This window comes from Genypterus blacodes, unplaced genomic scaffold (genome assembly GCF_046128005.1).
Source record: "Genypterus blacodes isolate CSIRO-AG114 ecotype Tasmania unplaced genomic scaffold, CSIRO-AGI_Gbla_v1 ptg000233l_1, whole genome shotgun sequence".
Taxonomy (NCBI): Eukaryota; Metazoa; Chordata; class Actinopteri; order Ophidiiformes; family Ophidiidae; genus Genypterus; species Genypterus blacodes.
Window position 1 is genome coordinate 123,701 of NW_027467031.1, and position 24,076 is coordinate 147,776.

The 24,076-nt window shown below is 46.9% G+C and overlaps 1 protein-coding gene across 1 annotated transcript; it reads left to right on the plus strand.

The window, feature by feature from the left end:
- On the plus strand, window positions 1-23,063 carry tnfrsf21 (tumor necrosis factor receptor superfamily, member 21). The gene is made up of 6 exons (XM_076170863.1): window positions 1-439; window positions 6,305-7,028; window positions 8,894-9,478; window positions 16,115-16,380; window positions 19,577-19,859; window positions 20,563-23,063. Exons 1-6 carry the CDS (start codon window positions 413-415, stop codon window positions 20,790-20,792), a joined length of 2,115 nt encoding a protein of 704 aa, XP_076026978.1. The 5' UTR covers window positions 1-412; the 3' UTR covers window positions 20,793-23,063.
- Window positions 23,064-24,076: the final 1,013 nt, after the last annotated feature.

Here is a 24,076-nt window from a genome sequence, read left to right on the forward strand (position 1 = left end):
TGTGTTGCGCTGCAGCGCGGAGTAGCCGCCGCACTGCACTCAACAACAAAACGTGGACGGGGCGAGGCGGCGATCGAGACTGTGTGGCCCTCATCTATCATCGCTATGGGAATTAGCACCGCGCTGTTAGTGAAGCCTGCCCCCATCCCGGACTGTCTCAAACCAGTCCACCTGGACTCACAGACTATAAAGCGCTGCAGTTGAGTTGTCGCTGCAGCACAGTTCAGCCCAGCTCGGCTCATCTGCTGCCGGAGTCCCAGACTCACGCTGATGATGATGATAATGATGATGATGATGATGATGATGGTGAGGAGGAACATCTATGGATGAGAAGTGGTGTTTCTCGTGAAGACAACTTGGACAAGGACGTTTGATTGACGATCTTATGAGTTTATAGCCCTAAATCCGGACAATGCCTGCCGTGTGTGTGTCAGCGGTGGTGAGTACATTTATCCCCCATGCGTGTTTGATTCTTTATTCTAAGGGCTCATCCAGCAGGTTCTCCATTTAAAGGCACAGTGCCTGTTTTTCTCCCCTCAACGTCCTCCACTTTGTCCCAGGTGAAACTTAACCCTCCAATCAGCAAAGTATCCAAATCAATACCAAGTTCGATGAAGGTTTCCAGCGTCATTGGACCGTTTCTCTATGAACGCAGGGCACAAAGGAGTCTATGATGGAGGGATGGAGAAAGAAGGAGCAGCAGCAGTCTATTGTTTGCGGCTTTGCAGTGCACATTGTGTTGACCAAACAAGTAGAAATGTCACTCAATTGACTGGCAGAGGCTGCATGACAAAGACACAGCTGACAAGAACACAAACACACAAAACGTGAAAGACACAATTTATTTAACACAATTTGGTGGCTTCGTTTGGTGGCGGGACAAGTTAGCTCATAGGTTCGTAGGTCCATCATGGGGGCGATGGATTGATGCCTTAATCCCAGTCATAGTTTCTCCCCTGCCTGCCTGGGTCAGATAGTGGATGTGTCATGTTTGGGGCTAAAGGTGACAGTTATTGTGCTGTCAGCAGGGTCTCATCACACTCACAGTCCAGCCAAGTGAGTCAGTTGAGCCTCTCACACACGCAGGGAGTTTTTCTTTGTCCCCTCACACAGCAGCAGTCTGGCTGAGGTGAGGTCAGGTGTGTCATATCTGCTTAGCTCAGCGTTTGTGAGCATTTTTCCATGACTTTAGAGTTACATCTGAGGATTCTGTTTGAAGTGAAGTACAGGCTGGGACACGTTAACACTGTTACTGGGGGGATAGTGTGTGATTTGTAATGTTTAACACTTAGTTTAAACACAATCGCAGCAACGATTAGAAGACCTGTCCTCGGAAATCTCAGCAAAATTCTTAGATTATGACTATTTGATCATTCGCAATCACAGAGATCACAGCTGGACTTCACCCTAGTGACGTATCAGCGTGAATATCACGTATGTCAATGTTGCAAAATGGTATAGATGAGTCATAATCTGAGTGAGTCTGTCCTGGCGCCACACTCATGAATCCATAGATCAAAACAAACCGTCGACACAGACCGGAGAAGGGTTAGTCTCTCTCTCTCTCTCTCCCTCTCTCTCGCTCTCTCTCTATGCTGCGACAATGGCACAGTAACGCGCGGCAACAGGTGCTGCTGTGCTTTGCTGCTGGCATGCGATGAAAATGTTGAGCGTGGGCATGTGTGCGTGCACGTGTGTGTGTGTGTGTGTGTGTGACAGACGGGGTTTACTTTAATTGGCTTGTGATTAAGGTTTAACGTTTTGCTTGCTACCACGCAAACACACACACACACACACACATACAAACCTCCCAACCTATATCCCCAAGTACTTGTACACACACACAGACACACACACAGACGGACACATTTTCTTATGTGACGCACACAGACAGCAAACAGAAAGTGTAGTTGTTTTGTCTCTAACTGTCACAAAGTAAAGATACCGGTCATTCCTGAAGAGCGTGTCAAAACAAGTCGTCATATTGAAAACACTCCTTTCAAAATCCATCCGTGACCAAATTCCACTTCTTGTTTCTTGGTAAACATTTGTGGTTGCTCAGCAGTAATGGCAGACCCTTGCGTCAGAGCTTTAACAGCAAAGATTCACGATGTGTGGAGCGTCTTTATGCCGTAACTTTGGCCGACGTGACTCCTCTTCATCACGGCGATGACATGGGGCTGCAGGGTTTGGCGTGCAGCATGTCGGCCCCTCTGCGAGCATGTGAGGATAGCTGGTTATTTTTGGATGTTGTTGGTTGTTAGGAGTTGGAAAATGTAAGAACACGTGCGGCCGTGTCAGCTTTTCTGCTGCGTTCTCGCTATTTCAGCCGCAATTTCCCTTATTTGTTTACAGTATTTCCAACGACATATTTCATTTTGTCAGCGGTGCTTTGATGTTTCCGAATGAACACACACACGCGCACACACACATGCCGCAAGTAGGAAAACAGAGGCCGTACTGAGGGTGACTATTTAGCGTAAATAGAAGTATACTGTATATACCCATACATACAATCACTCCTACAGAACTCTCTCACCTCCCCTTTCCTCCTTTCGCATGCAAGGACACACACACAGACACACACACGAGGATCGTACTAGTCATAACACGTCTGGTGAATTATGCATCGCCGTGGTAACGCAACGGTGTGCCAATAATGTGCAGACTGCTGACAAGCAAAAGAGGAATGGGGGTTCAGGTTATCCCTCAGCTAAAGTCTACAACAACACGATCTGACCTATCACCTCTGCTTCTGCTTTGATGCCTAAGAGCCAAAGTAGATCCTGGGTGTGTCTGTGGACCGGCCTGTAGCTGCTGGAGGTAGAATTACAGGGCGTCCTGTTCAGCCTGCCAGCCGGCCAGGCAGGGAGGGAGAAAGTCGCAGGGTTGAGGTGCTTTTTTCACTCTGTGTGTGTGTGTGAGAGAGTGTGTGTTGTGTGCGTGTGTGCTGCGCGTCGGGCGGTCTCAACAGGAACCTGCTCTGCAGTGGTGCAGTGCTGTGCCACACTGGTGCCTACACGCTGTAAACAAGAGCTGACTGAGCGAGGACTCCACCCTCAAACCTCTCCCTGCGTCCGTCCGTCTCATGTTCCGTCCTCTGTTCTGTTAGTGAGACACGGTGACATCATCGCAAACGTCCCCTGTGATCCCCTCAACCTTTTCTACTCACGCAACACAGTGTGTGCTCCAGGGTGCAGGAGGAGTCAGGCTTAGCTTTCCCGGCGTTCCTGTGAAATCCTTCCTGATTCCACTGCAAGTAGCTGCATAGCATCAGGAGTTATAACAGAATGTACAAACATATGGTTCTCCTGACGCTCTGTTAAATACACATATCGGTTGGATTGACTTACAGTATATAAGCAAATACTGTTATGAAATAGGTTACAAGGTGAACAGGTATGATCTTTCACATAGCAGCAAAGAAACACAGAAGAAAAGAGGAGATGAAGCTGTCGGAATCAGAATCAGCACGAGCTGTCGGGTAGCAAGCTGGGGATTACATAACTTCATTGTCAATCATGTTGTCAGGCCGGCGTGCTGATTGGCCGGCTGCTTTGTGCACCGGGCCGATGATGTATTTAATAGGCAGTGCGGCACGGCACAGAGACAAAGTTGGCATAATAAGGGGCAAGCTGGCAGCGCTAAGACTGAAAGTAATTGATTTGTGCAGTGCTGAGCAGCAGAGTTGGCTGTGGGAGGCCCCAGACAGCGACTGTCTCCTGTGTGTGTGTGTGTGTGTGTGTGTGTGTGTACGTGTGTGTGCAGGACACATACAATGCCAAAGTGCCATTGCTGCACTTTTCCCCCCTTCTCTTTTTCGTGTCTTTCCGTTTTCTTCTCTTAATGGATAACAGGAAATGCAGTGACACGCGACCGGCTGTTCGAACAGGAACGCGACCACACAAAGTGCCATGACACACACACACACAAACACACAACACACTGCAACATCAAAGCATCTTTTTTGTTGCTCCTATTAACTTACTGCAGTCCCCCTCTTGCTGAATTGCAGCCGTCTGAGGACTCGACTTCACCGCAAATTAGACACGAGCACGAAAACATCAGGCCTGTGGAGATGATGATCATGGAGGGCTGTGTGTGTGTGTTTGTGTGTGTGTGTGTGTGTGTGTGTGTGTGTGTGTGTGTGTGTGCGTGTGTGTGTTGCTCAGTTTTCCCTTATCTTCCCATGGCTTCAAATAACATAAAGACGTACATGCTGGAGGGTAAACAAACTGAAAACCTGTTAACCTTGTTCCTAATGTAAAAAAAGAAACATTACACATTGGAGCAACATGGAAGATATAATACGATATCAGATATCGAGATGAGGCACAAACTGAACACGTTGGCTTCCTGGGAGCCCATTCACACACACACACGCCTTGGAAATCTGTGGATGAACGTGTCAAACGGACAGATTCTTGGCCTGGACGTCTCTTCTCTGTGGTGTCACGTCAGGTCACTGCTCCACACGCAAACAAAAACAAATGGTTTAACGGTGAACACAGACACACACACACAGGCAACTCCTCTTACCTGTGCATCTCCTCTCATCCATTATTCATCAGTGGATTGTTGGCTGCCCTGTGCATCCAGTATGCAACAAGTTACATATACTTGGTGAAAGATGGAATCCTATTGATTTCATCGATGTGCTCTACGCGTCTTACTCCAATTAGTTTTGCCGTACTTAGGGAAAGGAGTTGATTCATGCAGGTCATGTGCCGCTATCAGGAAGTTCCCGTTAGGTTCCTGCATACATTCCAATGTTCCTTAGCTTCACATTAAGTAGTAAACTGTAGAGGCCATGTTGTTTCAATCATACCAATCTGCACACTGGCAGAAGGAGCCATGGGGGGGATCATCTATTGTCGTCTAACAAGCAGAATGTTCCCATTTACTGCTGCGTGTGTTCCACACCAGTGTTCCTGTTTGTACATTGATGTGAATGAATGCATTGATGTTAATGACGCAACTGGGTTATGAGCAGCGTGGCGCTCTGATGTTTATGGATGAGGGTTCTGGGAAAGAACACACAGAGCTGAATGGTTGCTTATGTTCAAAGAGGGACGGACGGGGAGGTGGAAGAATAGACAGCATTCTCCTTATATTAGCACTGATCATAACATTTTCATACAATTTGTCTGCCGTCCACCGTTTGGGGAACTTGAATAAGAACTTCAAAGCATTTACTACCGCTTGATTCTGCTGGTTGAAGAGAAAAGCTTGACTGATCCCAGTTGAGTCTGAGTATTACTGGAACGACTCCTCCATCAATTAGGCTGCAGGGCCAAAACTACCACTACCACTCGTTACCTTCCCATAGAGACGGAATTTCCCTGACGTGACTCAGTATGTGTGTGTGTGTGTGTGTGTGTGTGTGTGTCTAAGCTAAGACATGTGTGAGTTATTCCCTCGAAACCCCTGTGAGCTGTGAGCTTCCCAGCAGTGATGAGACAGTAGCTTGAGAAAAGGTGATGGAAGTTAACTTGTTAATGTGAACACACACCACTCAGGACTCTGGAGATGGAATGAGTCATGAAATGAGTCTGTAGTGAAACGAGGTAACTTACCTTTGTATTGTTTTTATTTGGAAAAAAGGCTCGGATGTTGGAACTGTCTGGAAGCTTCTGGAGCCGGAGAATCATGGCAAATGTCACATAAAGCGGCGGAGTGACTGCTGCAATGCCATCTTTTGCCAGCAGATGCTAACATTGAGCAAGAAGTTTCGAAGCGAAAGTATCAAAAGTTTCAAAACTTTTCAAAGCCTTAAAATTCGCCATTGCCTCAAATTCAGCTTATCAAACAACAGTGATGTCATCCAACTAACCTTACGACGGTGATGTCATCCAATCTAATAAACTAACCTCAGTGATGTCATCTAAACTTATATAAATTAGTTTCTTCTGAGTCCCATCGGCAAAAAGAGCTGTTCAGATTGGAATGAGGCGTAATCTGAGTAATCCGTCTCCAAATGGTCACAACTAGGAACGAGATCTCCTCTTGCTGATTACGCTCAACCAGCCAGTCGGTTGAGGAATGATGACCCACTGCCTTTGATTTTTGTGCATGACTGATGGTATCCAGGTTTATTCCCTGAGTGAGTTAATGATGTACATACTGTAATTTAGCACATTGGTACCATCATGAAATGTGCCGTTGGTATTCAATGTCCCCAGAGAATAAACATTGTTGATTCTGATCTTGTTTTGAGCAGATAAACATTGTAGCCTTTATTGTTTTGAAATGCTATTGCAACTGGATTTCTGGCTGACTGTCTCCTTCTCTCTGCTCCTGTCAGCTGTTGTGTACAGTGGTGGTTGTGATCTCAGCCCGGTCTTTGACATCAACCAGCCCACCTGACCAGCAGCAGCAGCAGCTCCCCTCTCCTGACCAATATCAGCACACCGACCCCATCTCGGGCACCCAGCTGGTCTGCAATAAGTGCCCGGCAGGCACCTATGTGTCCGTCCACTGCACCCAGCTAGCCGTGAGGGAATGCAGCCCCTGTCCCGAGGGTTCCTTCACACGGGGCGAGAACGGCGTCCAGCAATGCCATCGCTGCCGGACTCATTGTCCAGCAGGTTTGATTGAGAAATTGCCCTGTACGTCCACCCAGGACCGCGTTTGCACCTGTCCCCCCGGCAGCTTCCTGTCCAAGGAGAGCAGCTCGTGCAAACCTCACTCTCTGTGCCCAGCTGGGACCAGGGTGAAGCGGCGGGGCAGCGAGACGGACAACGTGCTCTGTAAGCCATGCGTCAAGGGGACTTTCTCGGACGTAGAGTCGAGTGCGTTCAAGTGCCGGAGCCACACTGACTGTCGTGGCCAAGGGCTGGTGCTGCTAACGCCAGGCACCAGAGAGACAGATAGCGTCTGTGGATCTCCTTCTACAGTCCTCTCCTCCTCCTCGTCCTCTTCTTCCTTATCCACCACCAACCCACTGGGGCATGCACACTCTCTGTCGGTGCAGGGAGCTATATCCTCTTTATCCTTGTCATCATCACTGGCTGGACCGACACATAAAGGTGAGAGCAGTGACCCTCAGTGTGTTTGAATTTGGCATTCTGATGTAATTTCCTGTTAATCTGAGTTTGCTCATTATTGGAAAAATCCCGTCCTGGTGGCGTTTGAGTCGACCGAGTATGACATCGTCACATTGTGCTCCCTGAGTGCCGAGCTGGTTAGGGGTTTATCTGCGAATACAAATGTCGGTTTAGACTTGTGTGGGAACTCACAGAGACCACCTTTGAGTGACATCAGCCTGCCCTGTGTGGGGTTGATGACTGATCCACATGGGGGACAAGTGAGTTGTGAATCGGTACAGTGAGGCACATTACATTACATTACATTACATTACGATCATTTGGCAGACGCTTTTATCCAAAGCAACTTACATTACATTCACACGCATGGCAACAAACTGGTCCTTTCTCTCTCTCTCTCTCTCTCTTTCACGCCGCTCTCGTTCTCTCTGTTCTTCCCTCCTTTCAATACCAGTCATGCCCCACCTCCGTCAGCTGGCCATTTCTCAGAATTAACAATCCAAATCCACTACAACACTAAACCCCCCTTCCCTGCACAGGCATCCACACCCGTAATACTGTCACTGCTGTTTGTGTTGGCACGGGATCGATGGCTTCTCGGACTCTTAATTTAACCCCATCTGCTGGTTTAAATGGGACAGCTGGGGGTGGGGCACGCCAACACACACACACACACACACACTGTCTGTGTTGTGACGCATGTTATCCTCATGTCACATTTACCGCCAATGACCCAGGGGAGGTCCAGGACAGCGTAATTCCTGGAAACGAGTCGTCTAAAACCACTTCAAACCAGCGACAGCCCCATTAAAGTCCAGCCTGAACTCCCAGTATGTAACTTTGTTTTGTATAACTCACAATTATTTACGGACTTTGCTCTTACATGGCTCCCTAGCAACCGGTTAGGAATTACACTACAACACAGACACACACAGCACCAGCACCTCCATCAGACCCTCTGGAGCCGGTCCAGTACTTGTCATATGTTAGAGCCACCAGAGAAACAAGAAGATTGAACAGAATTTTAGGAGCTCTTGTTGTTTAGGAGCTCGGCCTCATATGCTTGTTTGATAAAGGGATGAGCGAGATTAACATGTATCCAGGTGATAATCCTCCAAATATTCAGCGTGTTTATGATATTAACCTACTAAACAGATTCCAGTGCAGCGGCAGGAAGGTGTCGGCTCCTGGTTTGGTTTCCATACCTGTGCTGGATCCTTAAACCCCCAGTCTCAGTCTCAAGTCTCCTCTCCTTTCTGACTTTTCTTCTCTCAAATTACTGCCCTGATTGACTCCCACGAGACCAGAGTCAATCCCAGTCCTAATTAGATTTGTCCTTCCTTTAAACGCGACGAGCAGACTGTGGGGCCGAGCGACCGCTGAGCTCATCCGCTACAAGATTACACTTTACAGGATTACAGGATGATGTTTCTCTCGTGATTTTGAACGAGAAGACAGAAGGGCGTACCAGCATTTGTTTGCCACACACTCTATAGCTCTTGACATGCTAGAGCTCCCTTTGTTTGGTTCAACACGGAGAGGAGGATGAGCAGCGGAAGCGGACGAGGGAGGTGGAAGTGCTGTGTTTGTGTCCTAGACTGGATGGATCATCGTGTCAGGATACCCGACGCTTGTGCTTTGTGTTTTCATTGAGTGGGTGAAGTAAATCTCCTGAGTGAGCGAATTTGATTCCCCCTCTCTGTTGTCTCATCGCTTACTTATATATTATATATACATTACTCTCTTCTCTTGGCTCTCTGTTCCCCGCTTCTCGCTCGTCTCCTATACTCGCCACCTACGCATGCATTCTTCTTTATCTTCATCTCGACCTTTGTCTCTCCTCCCAGGCACCCACAGTCAGTCTGCAGCCATTCAACTGAGGGAAAGCTTGGGTGGGAAGGACAATCATGGAGAGGGCCTCCTTCTGAGCCAGTACGCTCTCCCGTCTCCACCAGAACCTCACGACTTGAACCGTGACCTCCCACAGACTCCACAGCCTCCAGTTCACAAGCACCAGCGTGAACACACAGACTCTGAACCTGCGGCAGCGCCCGGCAACAGAGCGATGGAAGGGATCGGGGCCGCCGAGGCAATCCGGGTCGGGGGCCGGACGGGCGCCGTTGCCAGCGGCGGTCAGGGAAGCGGCGGCGACGTCATGTCCAGCTACTACAGGCCCACGCGTCGGGGTTCCCCGCGGCCGAGCACCCACAAGCACTTTGACATCAACGAGCACCTCCCGTGGATGATCGTGCTGCTGCTGCTGCTGGTGCTGGTGGTGATCGTGGTGTGCAGCATCAAGCGCAGCTCCAGGGTGCTGAAGAAGGGGCCGGTGCAGGACCCCAGCAGCATCATGGAGAAGGCCATCCAGAAGAAACCCTCGGTGCCGCCAACACAGGTCAAAGAGAAGTGGATCTACTACGCCAACGGACAAGGTGAGTGTGCCATCTACTGTTATGATTGTGGAATGATTTGAGTCACTTTTGTCTCCCGGATGAAGTTTTGCAGGCGACGTCATCTAGGTTTCATGGTATCGCTTATGTGTGACAACTCATTGATTCTTGGCACCAGCAACTGAATTAAATCAATTCCTGCCTAGAGCACAAACTGTGAAGGGCAAAGGTCACACATGCAAGCAAGGGCACGACCTCTACCCTACTGCTGTACACAAACTCGGCACTCGCCTCTCTCTCTCTCTCTCTCTCTCTCCCTCCCTTCACTAACTTTTTCCCCTCTTAATTTCCTTTCTATCTCTTCCTGTTTTTTCTAACACTCCTTTTTCGCTCTTCCTCTTTTCATTCTGCTGGCTCTGCTCTCTTCCCTCTCTTGTATCATTTCCACATCTTGTGTTTGCAGCCTCAGTCCCATTCTTGCAATTACTTGTCTATCCTCCCCGTTCCGCACTCAGCTCTGACTCCAACTCCCTCGCTTCACGTTTCTTCCACGTGACAACGCCGTAGCCATCAACAGGTTGGATGCACTGAGTTTTTGATTTCTCACAGTGGGGAGAAGCCTAAACCCATCGAACACCTCCGGCCAAGAGACACCATTGTGCGTGTGTGTTTTGCTGTAGTTGTGTGTGTGTGTGTGTGTGTGTGTGTGTGTGTGTGTGTGTGTGTGTGTGTGTGTGTGTGTGTGTGTGTGTGTGTGTGTGCGTGTGTGTAAGTGCCGTGATAAATCCGAGCCACCCCTCCTTCTCTCTCTGTCCTCCCTCAGTGAGCGACCACAGAGAACTGGAATTATCTGGTTTCAACTGCACCAGGGTTGTTGGTTGGTTGCCAAGGCACATTAGTGAGTGATTCGGGTCTCTTACAGCAGATATAGAGAGAGAAAAGAGAGAGAGAGGTGATGGTGGAGGAGTGGTGGTGATGGTGGTGGTGGTGGTGGGGGGGTCCCGTTTTGACTTAGGGGGGAAGTGCGGGATTGTTGTGTCGTTAGTTGAGCACGCTGGGGTTTCCCTGCTGTTACCTAGCAGCAGCGCGGCAGCACGGCAGCACTTGTTAGTCCAGATACTTAATATGCCAGAGAGAGAGGGAGAGAGAGAGAGAGAGAGTGGTGGAACTATGCTGATGTTCTATAAGATAAAGGAACATGAAGTTCTCTGGATGTTCTGCATTCCTCACATCTCATGGTGCTCAGGTAGGAATAGGAATGATGTCACTAATAATGGACACCCAAAGAAAAGTGGCTCCGGGCCCTGTGACTCCATCCATCCATCCATCCATCCATCCATCCATCCATCCATTCATCTGTCCGTCCATCCATCCATAAATACCTGAACTTCCCGCGTGAGTGGCTCATTACACACACTTGGAGCGATGTCATGAGGCATTCCAAGCTACAGGGTCGAGCGACTGAAAATCACATTTGCGTTTACCCGTCCTGATTGTTTTTGGGCGGATGCTTGTGGATTTGCTGGTGTTTATGGCATGCATGGGTGTTCTCCCACACACATCAGGTCATTCTGTACCCATGTGTGTGCATTTACGCAAAGATGTATACACGTGCAACCCAAACAGCCCTTTTACACTGCTATTTAGTCTCCTGAACATAAAACAAAACAGCCTCTTAATCCCTCCAAGGTGTGCGGCTGGCTCTCCTTGAAGGTTGTAATGCCCCTTTACTAGAGCCGTTAAAACACTCGGGCAATAAAGGAGAAAAGAAAGGGAAACGTCACAGAAAAAGATCACACACACACTTGGCGTTTGCTCAGAGCCGGCCAGGAAGTAGTCAAAATTGTTACTTCTTCTCAGCGGGGGCAGAATGGGCCTTTCCAGGGAAACGGGCCAGACGGACATTTTTACACTACACAATCTAAAAAACTTGTTTATCTGGAACTAGGGTGCAGCTGTCAGGTTGTAAGTGTGCCAGCAGTTAAAGGGAATCACAGAGTGGTATAACGAATAAGAACACACAGTTACACGTATTTGCTTCTATAATGTAAACTAGGTTAATATGATAAAAATGTCTTAAAGGTGACAATTTATCAATATCCTACTTTCCATGAGTTTAAGACCATGCTGTTGCCATGACGTCCCCACGTTTAATAGGCTGACCAACATTTCAGACGACAGACATCCATCTGACTGCCCACTCTCTTAATTTCCCATCATTTGAACACTGAATTGGGCTCCGTGGCTCCTGTGATTGGTGAGGCTGTCAGTGTAGCCAATCAACTCTGACAATTTGTTTACATTTGCCACATCTGGGTTAGACAACGGGCTGAACTCATACAGTGTGAGCCTGCCTGCCCTCAATCCAATCAAGACGGTTTGAGTTACTGAGACGTCAACTCAGATTTCACAGAGCCCTTAAACGCACCAAAATGAAGACTTTGCAAATCCCATCCTTCTGTCAGGACTGTCAGCGCAAATCAGTAAACAACATGCAGTATAAAGGCGATACACTTTCAACCCTACAAGTGTATTTTCATAACTTTGTGTAATTAATTGTGACAAGTGACAATTTGTTGTTGATGACGTACAAAGAATGCACCTTTGGAATGATCACAACCCAAATCAGATGATATATATTTCCTATTTATTAAAGATGCAGATTGTGGAAGAGAACGTGAGAGAAAACAACAACGTACCTGCCCACCATCACGCCTCATTAAACATCCACAAATCGCCCACTGTTAACAACGCCAAGTTCCACATACAAGCCCAGCGGGGAGCCATGTGTTAGAATATACTGTTCTGCAGAACCAGGGTGGGCCGGGGCAGCCTGCTCCCAGTTTAGGGGGGGCTGAGGGTTGGAGGGTGCCGGAGGTATACGGCGCCTGTTGTGCTCAGATTACACTCATGTTAACGTTGCTGTGACATGTGAAGTGAGCTGCCCTGCATCACAAATATGACACACACACACACACACACACACACACACACACACACACACACACACACACACAATAACAAACTAAAGTCAGAGAATCAATGTTGGGCTTAAACACGCTCACACAGGAGACGTTTCAAAATCGACTTTAATGAATCAAACGTTTACGCAGATACACACTCGTTGGGTTTGAATGGGAAATGATCCTACAATATGAAAGATTGATCATAGATGGTTCACTGCTGTCAATCTTTTCCAATAATCAAACGATCCATATTCCTAGATATCTGCTCTCTTCTGTACTTCATGTTTAGAAGCTCTCGTCCTGTCTCATCTCGACTGATGGATTGACAAAACGCCCTCTGTCACAGCAGAAGCCGCTGTCACGTACGTCCTCTGTCAGAAAAATGGATGAGTCACCTTCAACACATAATGTGTCTCTGATTCCAACGCCACACGTTTGTGCTGCTTCCCAACACAACAAATGTCTGTCGGAAACATTCTCATTATGCCTCCAAATGCGTTTGTCTCATCTTGGCAGCTGGATTATAGTTTATTTAGTTTAGTCAGCTCCTATACAGTAAGAACCAGCAGCTCACTTGTGGACTGTTGTTTGACATTTAAGGCTTCTTTTTTATGCTTATGGCTATAATGCAAAAGCAAACACACACACGCACACACACACACACACACACACACACTTCTTTTCAAGCACGTGCAGCACACATAAATGCAACCCCAGGCTGACACACTAAATCATCACGAGACGTCCCAGTATATAGGTCATATAAAAGCTCAGTGTGTGTGTGTGTCTGTGTGTGTGTGTATGTTGCATGCAGCGCGGGGGGATTTCTGCTCATCTGCCTCCGTGCATTATGGCGAGTGATGCGGACGAGCGCGGGAAGGCTCGCCAGCACGCGAGCTCTGCCACGGTTACGCTTAGGCAAGTGTAGTAATATGTGTGTGTGTGTGTGTAAGTGTGTAAGGGCATCCTTTGGAGAGAGACATGTGCCCGCTCTTCACATGCCTGTTTCCTACCACCTCTTGGTTTGTGTGTGTGTGTGTGTGCCACGGTGTACACGTGAGTGAGTGTGTGCATGTATGTGTCATGAGTCACTGCACCAGTGGCTTACATCCACTTAATCTCTCTGCTCCAGCTTCTCTGAATCATCTGGGATTTCTCAGCACAGCATGTTTGGTGGACATCAATCAGAGCTCAGCCTTCGTGTCAAAGGGAAGCGGTTGATTTGCGTTTATAAACAAACAACAGTGAACCATTGTTATTGTTCTTAATTAGTTTTAGATAAGGATTTCAAACATTCAAAGAAGAGAGAATCCCCTCCCCAACTACTCTACAATATATTAACAAGTAGACAGTATTTAGTATCCTGCTGTTGCTAAACCTAATCCCTCTTAATAGGTGACACACACTTACTGACACAGTGACACACACTTGCAACCACCACACTTTTGTATGGTTTGTATGTATGTACAGGGGAGGAAGGAAGTGGCACATGCCGACACCAGGCCGGCCGGTCAGCCATTCCTGGCTCCACACAAAGCCCTGAGTCGGCGTTTTGGAGTCAGTCAAGGCTGAGTCACTGTCACGCCACGTCAGCGTCGGTGAGTAAGTGAAATGATGCACAGGATATGGAGAGAGAGAGAGTGAAAGATAAGGTGAGGGAGAGAGAGAGAGAGAGAGAGAGAAAGACAAAGAGAAATCAGATCCATCATAGCAGCTGTGACGACCAACCATCTACTACCAACACATCCTTGCTACAATCCTTGTTTTCTATGTTTTCGCCATTATATTTAACTGAAATAGAGAAAATATAATGAGCTTTCTTACTGAAACCCATGAAGGCAGAGAGTCCTCATCTTTCTAGCCACGTTGTGAGCACATGAAGAATAGATTTCATGTGACGGCGAACTTAGACCAAAAAAGAACAAGAGTGCGAGTTCGGGTCCATAGCCACATACTGCTATTCTTCCTGAGGGACCCTACGGTGTTCCCAGACCAGATGGGACAGCGAATCCCATCTGGTCTGGTGTTTTGTCTGGGTCTGGAGCACCTCCCCAGAGTCTTTACACCCTACGGAGGAATCGCATTGGTTTGGTCACTTATGTACAGACAGTCAGTACTGTGTCCTTTGGACTGGAGCGGAACAGAATACCTCCTCTGAGACTCGACCAAATGTAAATCCGTTGCCAAGTGGACTCTAGGACTCTTGAGTTGTTTGGCAGGAATAAGGTTATGAGCTGAACTAACAGGAGAAATGAAACTGGAGCATTGAGGTGGTTGGAGCGCAGCAGACGAGTCCTTCCTGCAGAGCTGGGACCCCGTAAACATCTCTGACCTTCTGTGGCTCGTTCCAAAAATCTTCCAAAACTCTTCATGAGCCCCGTTTGTCTCACGCATGAGCAGCGTCGACCTTAATGAACCAATTAAGAAGCAAAAAGAGACTGTAGATGTGATTGCGTTCCAATTAACACAGGCCGTATGGTTGTACTTATTCATGCCCCATCGTTTCATTGGTGAACAGGCGCTAATTAGTGATAAGAGCTGCTGTCGTGTTTGGGAATTAAAGTGCAGAGAAAGAATGTGGAGCTGTTCAAGAAGTGCTACTTATGTTTCAGGGCGGCGTGTTGCTTCAGAGATTCACCAGACAAACGTTACATTTGCTCCAAGACAAACACACACACATACAAACACACTCACAAACACAGGAGTCTCCGGCTATAGTTGGAATCTCCTTAGTGATCGATTAAAACCAGATTAATCTTGACTTGTTTGATGTGAGCAGGAGAGTCAGTCTTCTTCTCTCTGTGTCTCACCACGGATACTGGAATGAGGATCATATGACATGCTGCGTGTGGTGTGTGTGTGTGTGTGTGTGTGTGCGCATACAGCACACAGGACATACTTGCTCTTCTTCTGTATGTATGTTCTTCTATGCTCCTCTGAAGGTTCTCCTAGGAAACAGCAAATTAGGATACATGGTTTAGAAACTCGTCGGTTCTGTGTGACGCTTCAATTTAACAACTTAAGAAGATTAATTAAGAAGATTCATGATTAAATATTTGGTCCAAAGACCAGGGTTCGAACTGCATCAGAGGTCTTGGTGGTCCCCTGGTTGGTGGTCTGACCATGAGATGAGAGTGCAACAAATCACATCCTTCATGTTTACTTCTTCTTTAACTATTGCAATTATCACAACTGTTCATTCATCAAAGTTTGGAGCTTTGTAATTGATTGTTTGTAGCAGAACTCTCCAAATTAGACGCTGGTTAGACGATGTGGCACAAAGCCTGCAGTTGTTTTCAAATCTTTAAGCGAACAACGTATGTAATAAAATAGAGTATGAGTATGATGACAAGAAACAGATTTGACGTACAAATTTCCTCAGACAACAGAGAATGAGTCAATATGGAGCCAGAAACTGTCAGACGGAACATACCGGAACATATAGAAGTACACACACACACACCCATACTAAAAACTATGTGTAAACATGTGTGTTCCATTCCACTAACACACATGCACACACGCAGGGTGATTTATAGAAAGAGAACAAAGGTATATTGTGTTCGGCGGGCGCCATTAGTTATAAATGAGGCGTTTTGTTTGGTGCTGCATGTTTTTACTTAGCGCAGCTGATTTTCATCTAGTTTTTAATTTACCCATCATTCATCCCTGTATAACATTTTCCTCCCCGTCTCTCCGTGTCTCTACCCAGGCGTGGACATCCTGCGGTTGGTCTCGGCGCAGGTGGGCAGCCAGTGGATCGACATGTACCAGTCGCTGGCCAACGCCACCGAGCGCGAGGTAGCCGCCTTCTCCAACGGCTACTCGTCGGACCACGAGCGGGCCTACGCCGCGCTCCAGCACTGGACCATCCGCGACACAGACGCCAACCTGGCCAAGCTGATCAACGCGCTGCACCGGCAGCGGCGCATTGACGTGGTGGAGAAGATCCGCTACGTGATGGAGGACAATCCACAGGTAGAGTGGACAGATGATGGGAAGGGAAGAGTGGAAGGAGAGAGAGAGAGAGATGGTGGATGAGTGGATGCGGTTGTCTTTTACTTGTGTTGGATTCATACTTCTGTAAAGGTAAAAGTCTCTGAAGGACACGGAGGAGCACAGCAGCACTTTCTGACCCTCACATGATTCTGTCTTCACGCCGTAATCACACACAAACTAGAAAACAAACCCTAATGCCGCACTAGAGATCCTTCATCGCCATCCACTTTCCTTCATCACCCTCTTCTAACTCTTGGCTGATTGGTATCATGTTTGTCCTTGTCCCCTTCCCCGCCATCTCCCCAAGGTCAGCACCGCACAGTCAAACTCTTGTTCTGGAGTTATCTGAGCTCCCTGTCGCCACCACGCAATAACCGGCAGATGATCTTTGCCGATATGTTGTCATCTTTCTTCTTTTTGCGTCGATAGCAGGCATGATAAACAAGTTTGGTAACAGAGGAACCCGGGGAGGCTAGACGTGTGTGACGCAGATTCAGTTATCGAATTAAAAGAGAAAGAGAGAGAACAGGAGCGAGTTGTGTCAGATAGGTACCATTGTTTGCAAAGGTCAGCGAGTCAATACGAGTTCTCACAGCAGGTCAGTGTGGCTCACTGTGACATAACGGCAATATATGACTCTTCGTCAGCATCGATGGCGTCCCTGTTAGAACAACGAGAGCGTCAGCTGTCTGATGGAGGATCTCTGTTATTATCCCGCCAGATGAAGAGTGATGGATGTCGTTCTGTCTTCTCGGTCCTTCCTCATCCAGAAAAGTGCACAAAAAAAATCCATACTTGTTGTAGCACAAACGTGTTGGCAGATTTGTGATAAATTGTCAAATAAAGGTTGAAGCTCCTGTGAGAGGGGCAGAGGGTTCAGATTGGGCGTCGATCCAAACCAATGACTCGACAGATTAACCGGGCCAAGTGCTGACCACACTGTCTGTCCAGCCAGAACAAACTTCTATTTCTCATTCAAGAACTCGTAATCTCTCCTAATGTTGAAAGACGCTTCAGATATTGGCCTGATGTTGCTCATGTTTGCGCTACTTTAATGTCGCTGACCGCATTAGATGATCTGGACTGGGAAGAGGGACGGGGACAGACGGGCCCTAGAACACACGGGGGACTACAAAAGACAGTAGAGATTTTTCCATTCCTGCCACAACGGTGCGCAATCAAACCCCATTCTTGCCCTAATTGAGTGTTTATGACTCAGGTCCCATTAGACGCCTTTCAGTCCTTTCCATAACAGGAGCCAGAGGGTCGTAAAAACACAACCGCAACCATTACTTTCTGGAGAAAACTGCTTTTCCCAGAAATTGCCATGATTCATTTAAAGGTGATTATCTTTGTTTGTGTGTGTGTGTGTGACTGTATACGACCACAGACAAAGTGTGTATTAGTGAACCCCCCGGAGGGACGGATTCAGTTTAAATGTCAAAGATGAATTGTGTGTTAACGCGAGGATGCACGTTTTCAGCCACGGTGGGATAAAGCAGGCCAAGTTCCTCTCATAGCTGCAGCTCTCTTTTCTTAATGCTCGCTCTGTTTGGGGAGTAATTACTTTTTTTGCTTGATCTAATTAATCCCAACAATCCCTGGTGTGTGTGTGTGTCCCCTGTGTCCTTCATATCGCAGCAGCCTGCCAGTGAAGTGAGCATGGCTGAGGTCGGAGGTGTGTGTGCGTGTGCGTGTGCGTGTGTGTGTGAAAAATCAAATCAATACACATCAAGGGTTAAACAGCTCTAGATTTTGCCATTGGAACAGTAATGTGAGGCATCAGACGGGTCAGTGGTTCCGCGTTGTCTAGGGGCCCTGAAGGCAGCATAGCACCTTTAGCACAGCACCTGCAGCAGGGTGACCATTATTGTGATATTACAGTAAAAGAGCTGAGTGCGTATTCTCACAAACCGTGACGTGGGAAGGTACTTTAAAATCTGTACGAGCTACTCACGAGTTCAAAGTAGTTAAACTGTAGCTAAGCTTCTGTCTCAATGAAGTAGTTAGGAAGGGAAACAACCTCATTTTCACCACTCTCGCTGTTTTTCATTTGCTCTTAAAAATATTTGTTATGGTCACTGTTGCTGTGTGAATGAGTGTGTACGTGTATATATATAACTGTGTGTGTGTGTGCTTAAGCGCATGAATGTGTATGTATGCAGGCCTTTGTGAGCGAGACAGAGCGCGTTTGTACTGGAAGGGTCGTGTAAGTTGTGTCACGCTGCAGCACACTGACCCAGACGTTATCAAGTAGACAACAAAAACAACAGAAAGGGGGGGGGGGCGAGAGAAAGAGAGAGAGAAAGAGTGTACAACTACGTCACATTCAAAATTCAGTTTTGAGTTGCAGAAAACATATTTTCTTCTAAATTTAGTTTATTTTCTGCTGCTACATTTCCATCGAAAGTGAAATGACCTCTACTGCTGTGACCTTTAGGCCCGGCCGAGGCTCATGCAGCGAAAAACAAGACGCGCTCTCATGATCTCATCCCCCCAAACCAGTCTCTACTGGTTCAGACCACAGGTTCATTACCACACCAAAGAGAGAGAGAGAGAGAGAGAGGGAGGGAGAGAGAGAGCAGAATGGAGATTGCAAAGGAGCGAAACAGAGACACAGAGAGAAGATGTGCAGATAGGGAGAGAAGAAAGAAGGATTGTGAGTCAAAGGGGTAAGGAGAAACAGAAGAATGTTCGAGGTAAAGTGAAAGCACTGAGGCGAAGACGAGGGAAGTAAGAAAACAGCTTGAGATGAAGGTAACAGGATGTGAGGATGGAAGGAAAGAGCGAGAGAAGGGGGGAGCCAGAGAGACAGGCAGTGTCCTGTGCTGTGGGACAACAATGGCAAATGCAATGTTACGTGGGCAGCAAATGCCAGGCTTGTGTGAGTGTGTGTGTGTGAGAGAGAGATAGAGACAGAATGACAGAGGGAAAAAGAGAGGAAGAGTGTTGTTTTTTTCAGACACTAATGTTTTCTCTTCTTCACCCCACTATCGATCATCTTCCCTTCCCCTGCCTCCCCTCCTCTCCTCCCTTCGCTCCTATCGCTCATCTCATCTCTCCATCTCTCCCTTTTCACATTCCCCTCTACCCTCCCATTTCCACTCCCCCCCCATCTCTTTCTCCCCTCCTCCTCATCGCCCTCTCCATCTTTCCCTTTCCTCCATCCATGCAGTTTGACATCAACCAGCTGATGAGCAAAGTAAATGTAAGCCAGACCGTCAGTCCCATCCACAAGCCGCTGGAGTCGCCCAGCAGCGTCGGCAGCAGTGGCGCTGGAGGCGGCAGCAGCGTGGGAGGCGGCAGCGTGGGCGGAGCCAGCTGCGTCGGGGTGGAGCAGTCCCCCATTGAGCGCATGAAGGGCTTCTTCCCCGACGAATCCGAGCCTCTGCTCCGCTGTGACTCCACCTCCAGCAAAGACTCGGCCCTCAGCAGGAACGGCTCATTCATTACCAAAGGTGAGGGTTTGAATCCCGCAGCATCTCAGCGTTTCAGCCTCCTTCCACATTCTGTGTGTCAGGATGTGAAATGTTGCATGAGTGAGCAACATTGACACTGTACTTTTTGTATTTTGGTGCCCCCAACTGGTCAGAACAGGTCACTGACACAGGTGATTGGGGGAAAACCACAAAGCTGAGACCGGCCACATCTCACTAAGCAACATTAATGATTAATGATCGATGACTAATATTCGTAGTAAGAGTCTCCGAGTCACACAGCCGAAGCAAATTGACTGAGACGAGTCGCCCATGAAAGCAGCAGGGGGGAGGATGAGATAAGACTGATTCACTCTGTTCAGTATGATTCAAGAAGTAGTCAAAGTGTCCACATGTGCTGTCTGATGAGTCATGTCTCATATCTCTTAGTCAGGACAGTTCTTTAGTGTCAGACATGTGCTCTGGCAAAGATGTGTGACACTGACCTCATGTGGTCATTCAGGGTATTGCTTTTAACTTGAAACCTGTTGCATTTCCAGCACAGGCTTCAATGTCACTTCTGGTTTTCTGGTGAGATGTGATCTTTCCATGCTCGTGATTCACATTAACGACATATCTTCATCTTCTGTCTAATCAAATTTAATAAAAGGTCATTCTATTTTGACTAACATTTCCAGTAAAATGCAGCCTGACTGTCTCCTTTCTCCCTCTGTCTCCTCTGTAGAGAAGAAAGACACTGTGCTCCGGCAAGTGCGCCTGGACCCGTGTGACTTGCAGCCCATCTTTGACGACATGCTGCACATCCTGAACCCTGAGGAGCTGCACGTGATTGAGGAGATCCCCGCCGCCGAGGACAAGCTGGACCGGCTGTTTGAGATCGCCGGCGTCAAAAGTCAGGAGGCCAGCCAGACGTTGCTGGACTCGGTCTACAGCCACCTCCCTGACCTGCTATAGTCCAGTAAGGAGGAAGAACCACTTTGATGGGAATCAGCTTACCGGCAGGAGTTAAATGGAACGCCTGAGGAAGCGATGAGTCGGCTCTGGTATTGAAAGTTCTGGCAGTATTGAGGCACAAATGATTTTCTGGTTCTTGGGTGGAATGTTCAAGCTGATATTGTGACTCAACATCACTTCACTTTGAGTGTGATATTGTATCGGAGAGGTTGGCCTACTTCCTGGTACTTTAGCAGAACTTTAGTCCCCTCAAGTCCCCTCTTTGGTTGCCTTGTGTGGTCACACACTTACTCCCTCAAGACTCCCTACTCTAATCCACAATACAGGGTCAATTCTCAGTGTATAATCAAAGAACTTGGAGTATATTGATGAGGAGTACTTTTTATTTTATATTTCTTGTGTTTCCAGTCTTGTTATGGGGCAATGGTTCTCAATCCTGCTCTTTGGGATCTAGAAGACTACATATTCTCAATTTACCCCAGCTTTGCAAACACCTCACTGAACTCAACTGATAACTAGAATCCTAATCACATGGGGAATTGAACAAATGCAGTTCTGTGAGTCTTCAGAAGAAGCAGGACTGGGAACATCTCCTCCTGAATATGGTTTCAGTGTTAACACAAGATTGAATTGCACATGGAAATCTTGCGTAAGGTAAACTGCTACACTGACTCCCGCAGTAACACATACTACTGTAGTTGCGGGGTCAGAACCACATTCACAGACATTTTTAAACTAGTGGGGATTGAACCTAAAACGTCTCGTGCCTGAACCTCCATGGACTCCCTCCTTCTTCTTCCATCCCTAGAGATGCCTGCAACCTGGAAGTAACCAGTAACAGCAGGGGGCAGAGTTACGCTACTACATTGCTGCTGCGCTACCAAAGCCATACATCTGAAATATTGGATTAGCAAGGTAGAAACCATGGAAACGGTGGAAACATTACGAAACGGGAGAAATATTTAAGGAGTCTTGTATTGAAATATTATGATATATGGCTTTGCTTTGACTCGTTTGCTTCACAATCCACGCACAGTAAAAACGGAAGGATTGTGATGCGTTCACTGACCCTGCTGCCTGCTTCTCTGTACCCAAAGCCACAGTACAGTATCCAGAGTTGTTCAGATGCTGTACGTTGCTTTGGAAGCTCACAGACACCATAAATACTTAAACTAGTACGCACATTAAGATCTTTGCTCATTTGCTCGAATCGCCACAGTAATGCAGCGTTGATAAAGTGTTCTTGAAACGTTTTGGAGCTTCATGTCAGTGGGGTTATAGGAGACAATACAGGTATGGAGCGTTTCAGTGCTATATAAAAGCATAATGAAGCTAAAAAGAGATTTCATGCAGTTTTATATCACTACTCGATCTATGTAGTTGATAATAAAATGTAATAACGATGCACTAATTCTTTTTCTTTCTATGGGAGAGGCATACATGTACGTTTTGTGTTCTTACCACTTCATTTTGTTACTTTGCCTTGCTTTTAACTAACATTTGATTTGCTTGTCATGTTTTCTACATGTATTTTTTATCATTACGTTATTATTGTAGCATATTTTTGTTAGTATTTTGACTTCTCTATTGCACCAATGTATTTCATGTTTCCACGGGCATTCAGATGTATTCCCCCCTCCCCCCTCCCTCCTCCCCTTGCTTGGTGAGATGAAATGGCCTTGCTGGGGTGTAAGATATGCATACTTCATACTCTACTTGAAATCTGTTCTACTTGTGTTACTTGATTCAAATGAGGAAGGAACAATGTACTCTTTCAGTTCCTTCCAAAATTCAATGTTCTTAAAGTAATAAAGTGAAAAGTACCACCAAAAACTGTTTAAAGAGTGAGAGCGGGAGCAGCAAATGACGGACTTTTATATTTTCCAAGCCAGTCAATATCAAAGCTATACTTTGGTGCTCAATGTGAACTCTCACCAGTTGGCCTGAACCTGGGGGACTCGACCCCCCCAGGCAAATGACTATTTCAAGTATTCCAGACTGAGTGGAGAGAGGGGATTCCTGTGGACTGTACTGATGAATGGTTTTGACGATGAGGATGAGGAGGATGCGTGAGCTTGCTCTCCATGTTGCTATGGAGACTCAAACTGCAGGGTATTTTATTTTTTAAGAGAGTCTGAACAGATGATGAGGGTGAGCATGGAAAATGCAGCTGGAGTGGATGATTTCATCAAACTACACACGTGTAACCAGTATGTTTATTATTGCTATGTAACCTCTTAAAAAACAACTATTAAAGCTCAAAACATTTGTCGTAGCATTGTGTGTGTTCATTTTTGCCTCTGAAAAAGGAGATTGTGATGGAAATTCATACCATAAAAAGCATTTACAGAATCAGAGCCTATTAATAAAACGGTCAAGAAAGATTTAGGATAGAAATGTAACATTAAGGACTTAAATATAAAATGTAAGATTCAATTCTGATCTATAGAAGGGGGGGCCCTGCAGAAAAAGTTTGGGAACGACTGCTTTTAACTAATTTGAAGACAAAAGGCCTTATCAATAAAATATAAGTATATACAGTATTTGACTCAAAAAAACAAAAGAAAGCACAATTTCCTTTCAAAACCCTTTTCTACATGTTACCAAGTGTGAGTCAACTCTATGCTGGTCCTCAACATTCCACTCACACTGCCGTACATTGTGTATCGCTCCTTTTTGTTGTAAATCTCTTGCTCTTCTCGTTTCACTACTCACGGACAGAGCAGGAGAGGAGGTCAGTGTCTCCAGTTACCAGGCCTTTCAATGACATTGAGATGGGTGGAGTTTAACAATGGGAATATTGTGTGCGTGATTACTATACGTGTTTGTGCATGCGTCTCCAAACAAGCCAAGGTCCTGCCAAGAAGTTTCAGAGAGTCTCAGAGATGACCCTGATCCTCGCCGATTCACGAGAGACTAAGAGAATGGAGGGCGTGCAGGTGAGGTAATGCATCCTCCGGCGGCCATGTTGTGGGGCTCATTTTGGAGAGCGGCGGACAAGAAGTGCTGATTGTGTTCCAATGTGTGAATGTGAATCTCACCATTTTATCACAGTGCCATAAGGAGGACTTTGTTGATGACAGCCCGTTGCCGTCACCTCCCTTTTGTTAACAAAAGTTGTGAGTTGAGTGTTTTACTTCTAGCAAACTGTTGTAAGTTCACAAACAAATTCTCTCCAGTTGACTCATCCTGATGACGAGGATCAGTGGGCAGCCACAGTACAGCATAAGTGGACCAAGTTTTGGTTGTAGTTCTAGTTTGCCTAGTGCCTTGCCACTTGATGC

What these genes read in the sequence shown, in the direction of transcription:
- tnfrsf21 (XM_076170863.1), top strand. Translation starts at nt 413, where the DNA reads ATGCCTGCCGTGTGTGTGTCAGCGGTG. An exon ending in TGATGGAGGACAATCCACAG is followed by an intron (nt 16,381 to 19,576) that starts GTAGAGTGGACA and finishes CCATCCATGCAG; the next exon opens with TTTGACATCAACCAGCTGAT. An exon ending in CGGCTCATTCATTACCAAAG is followed by an intron (nt 19,860 to 20,562) that starts GTGAGGGTTTGA and finishes TCTCCTCTGTAG; the next exon opens with AGAAGAAAGACACTGTGCTC.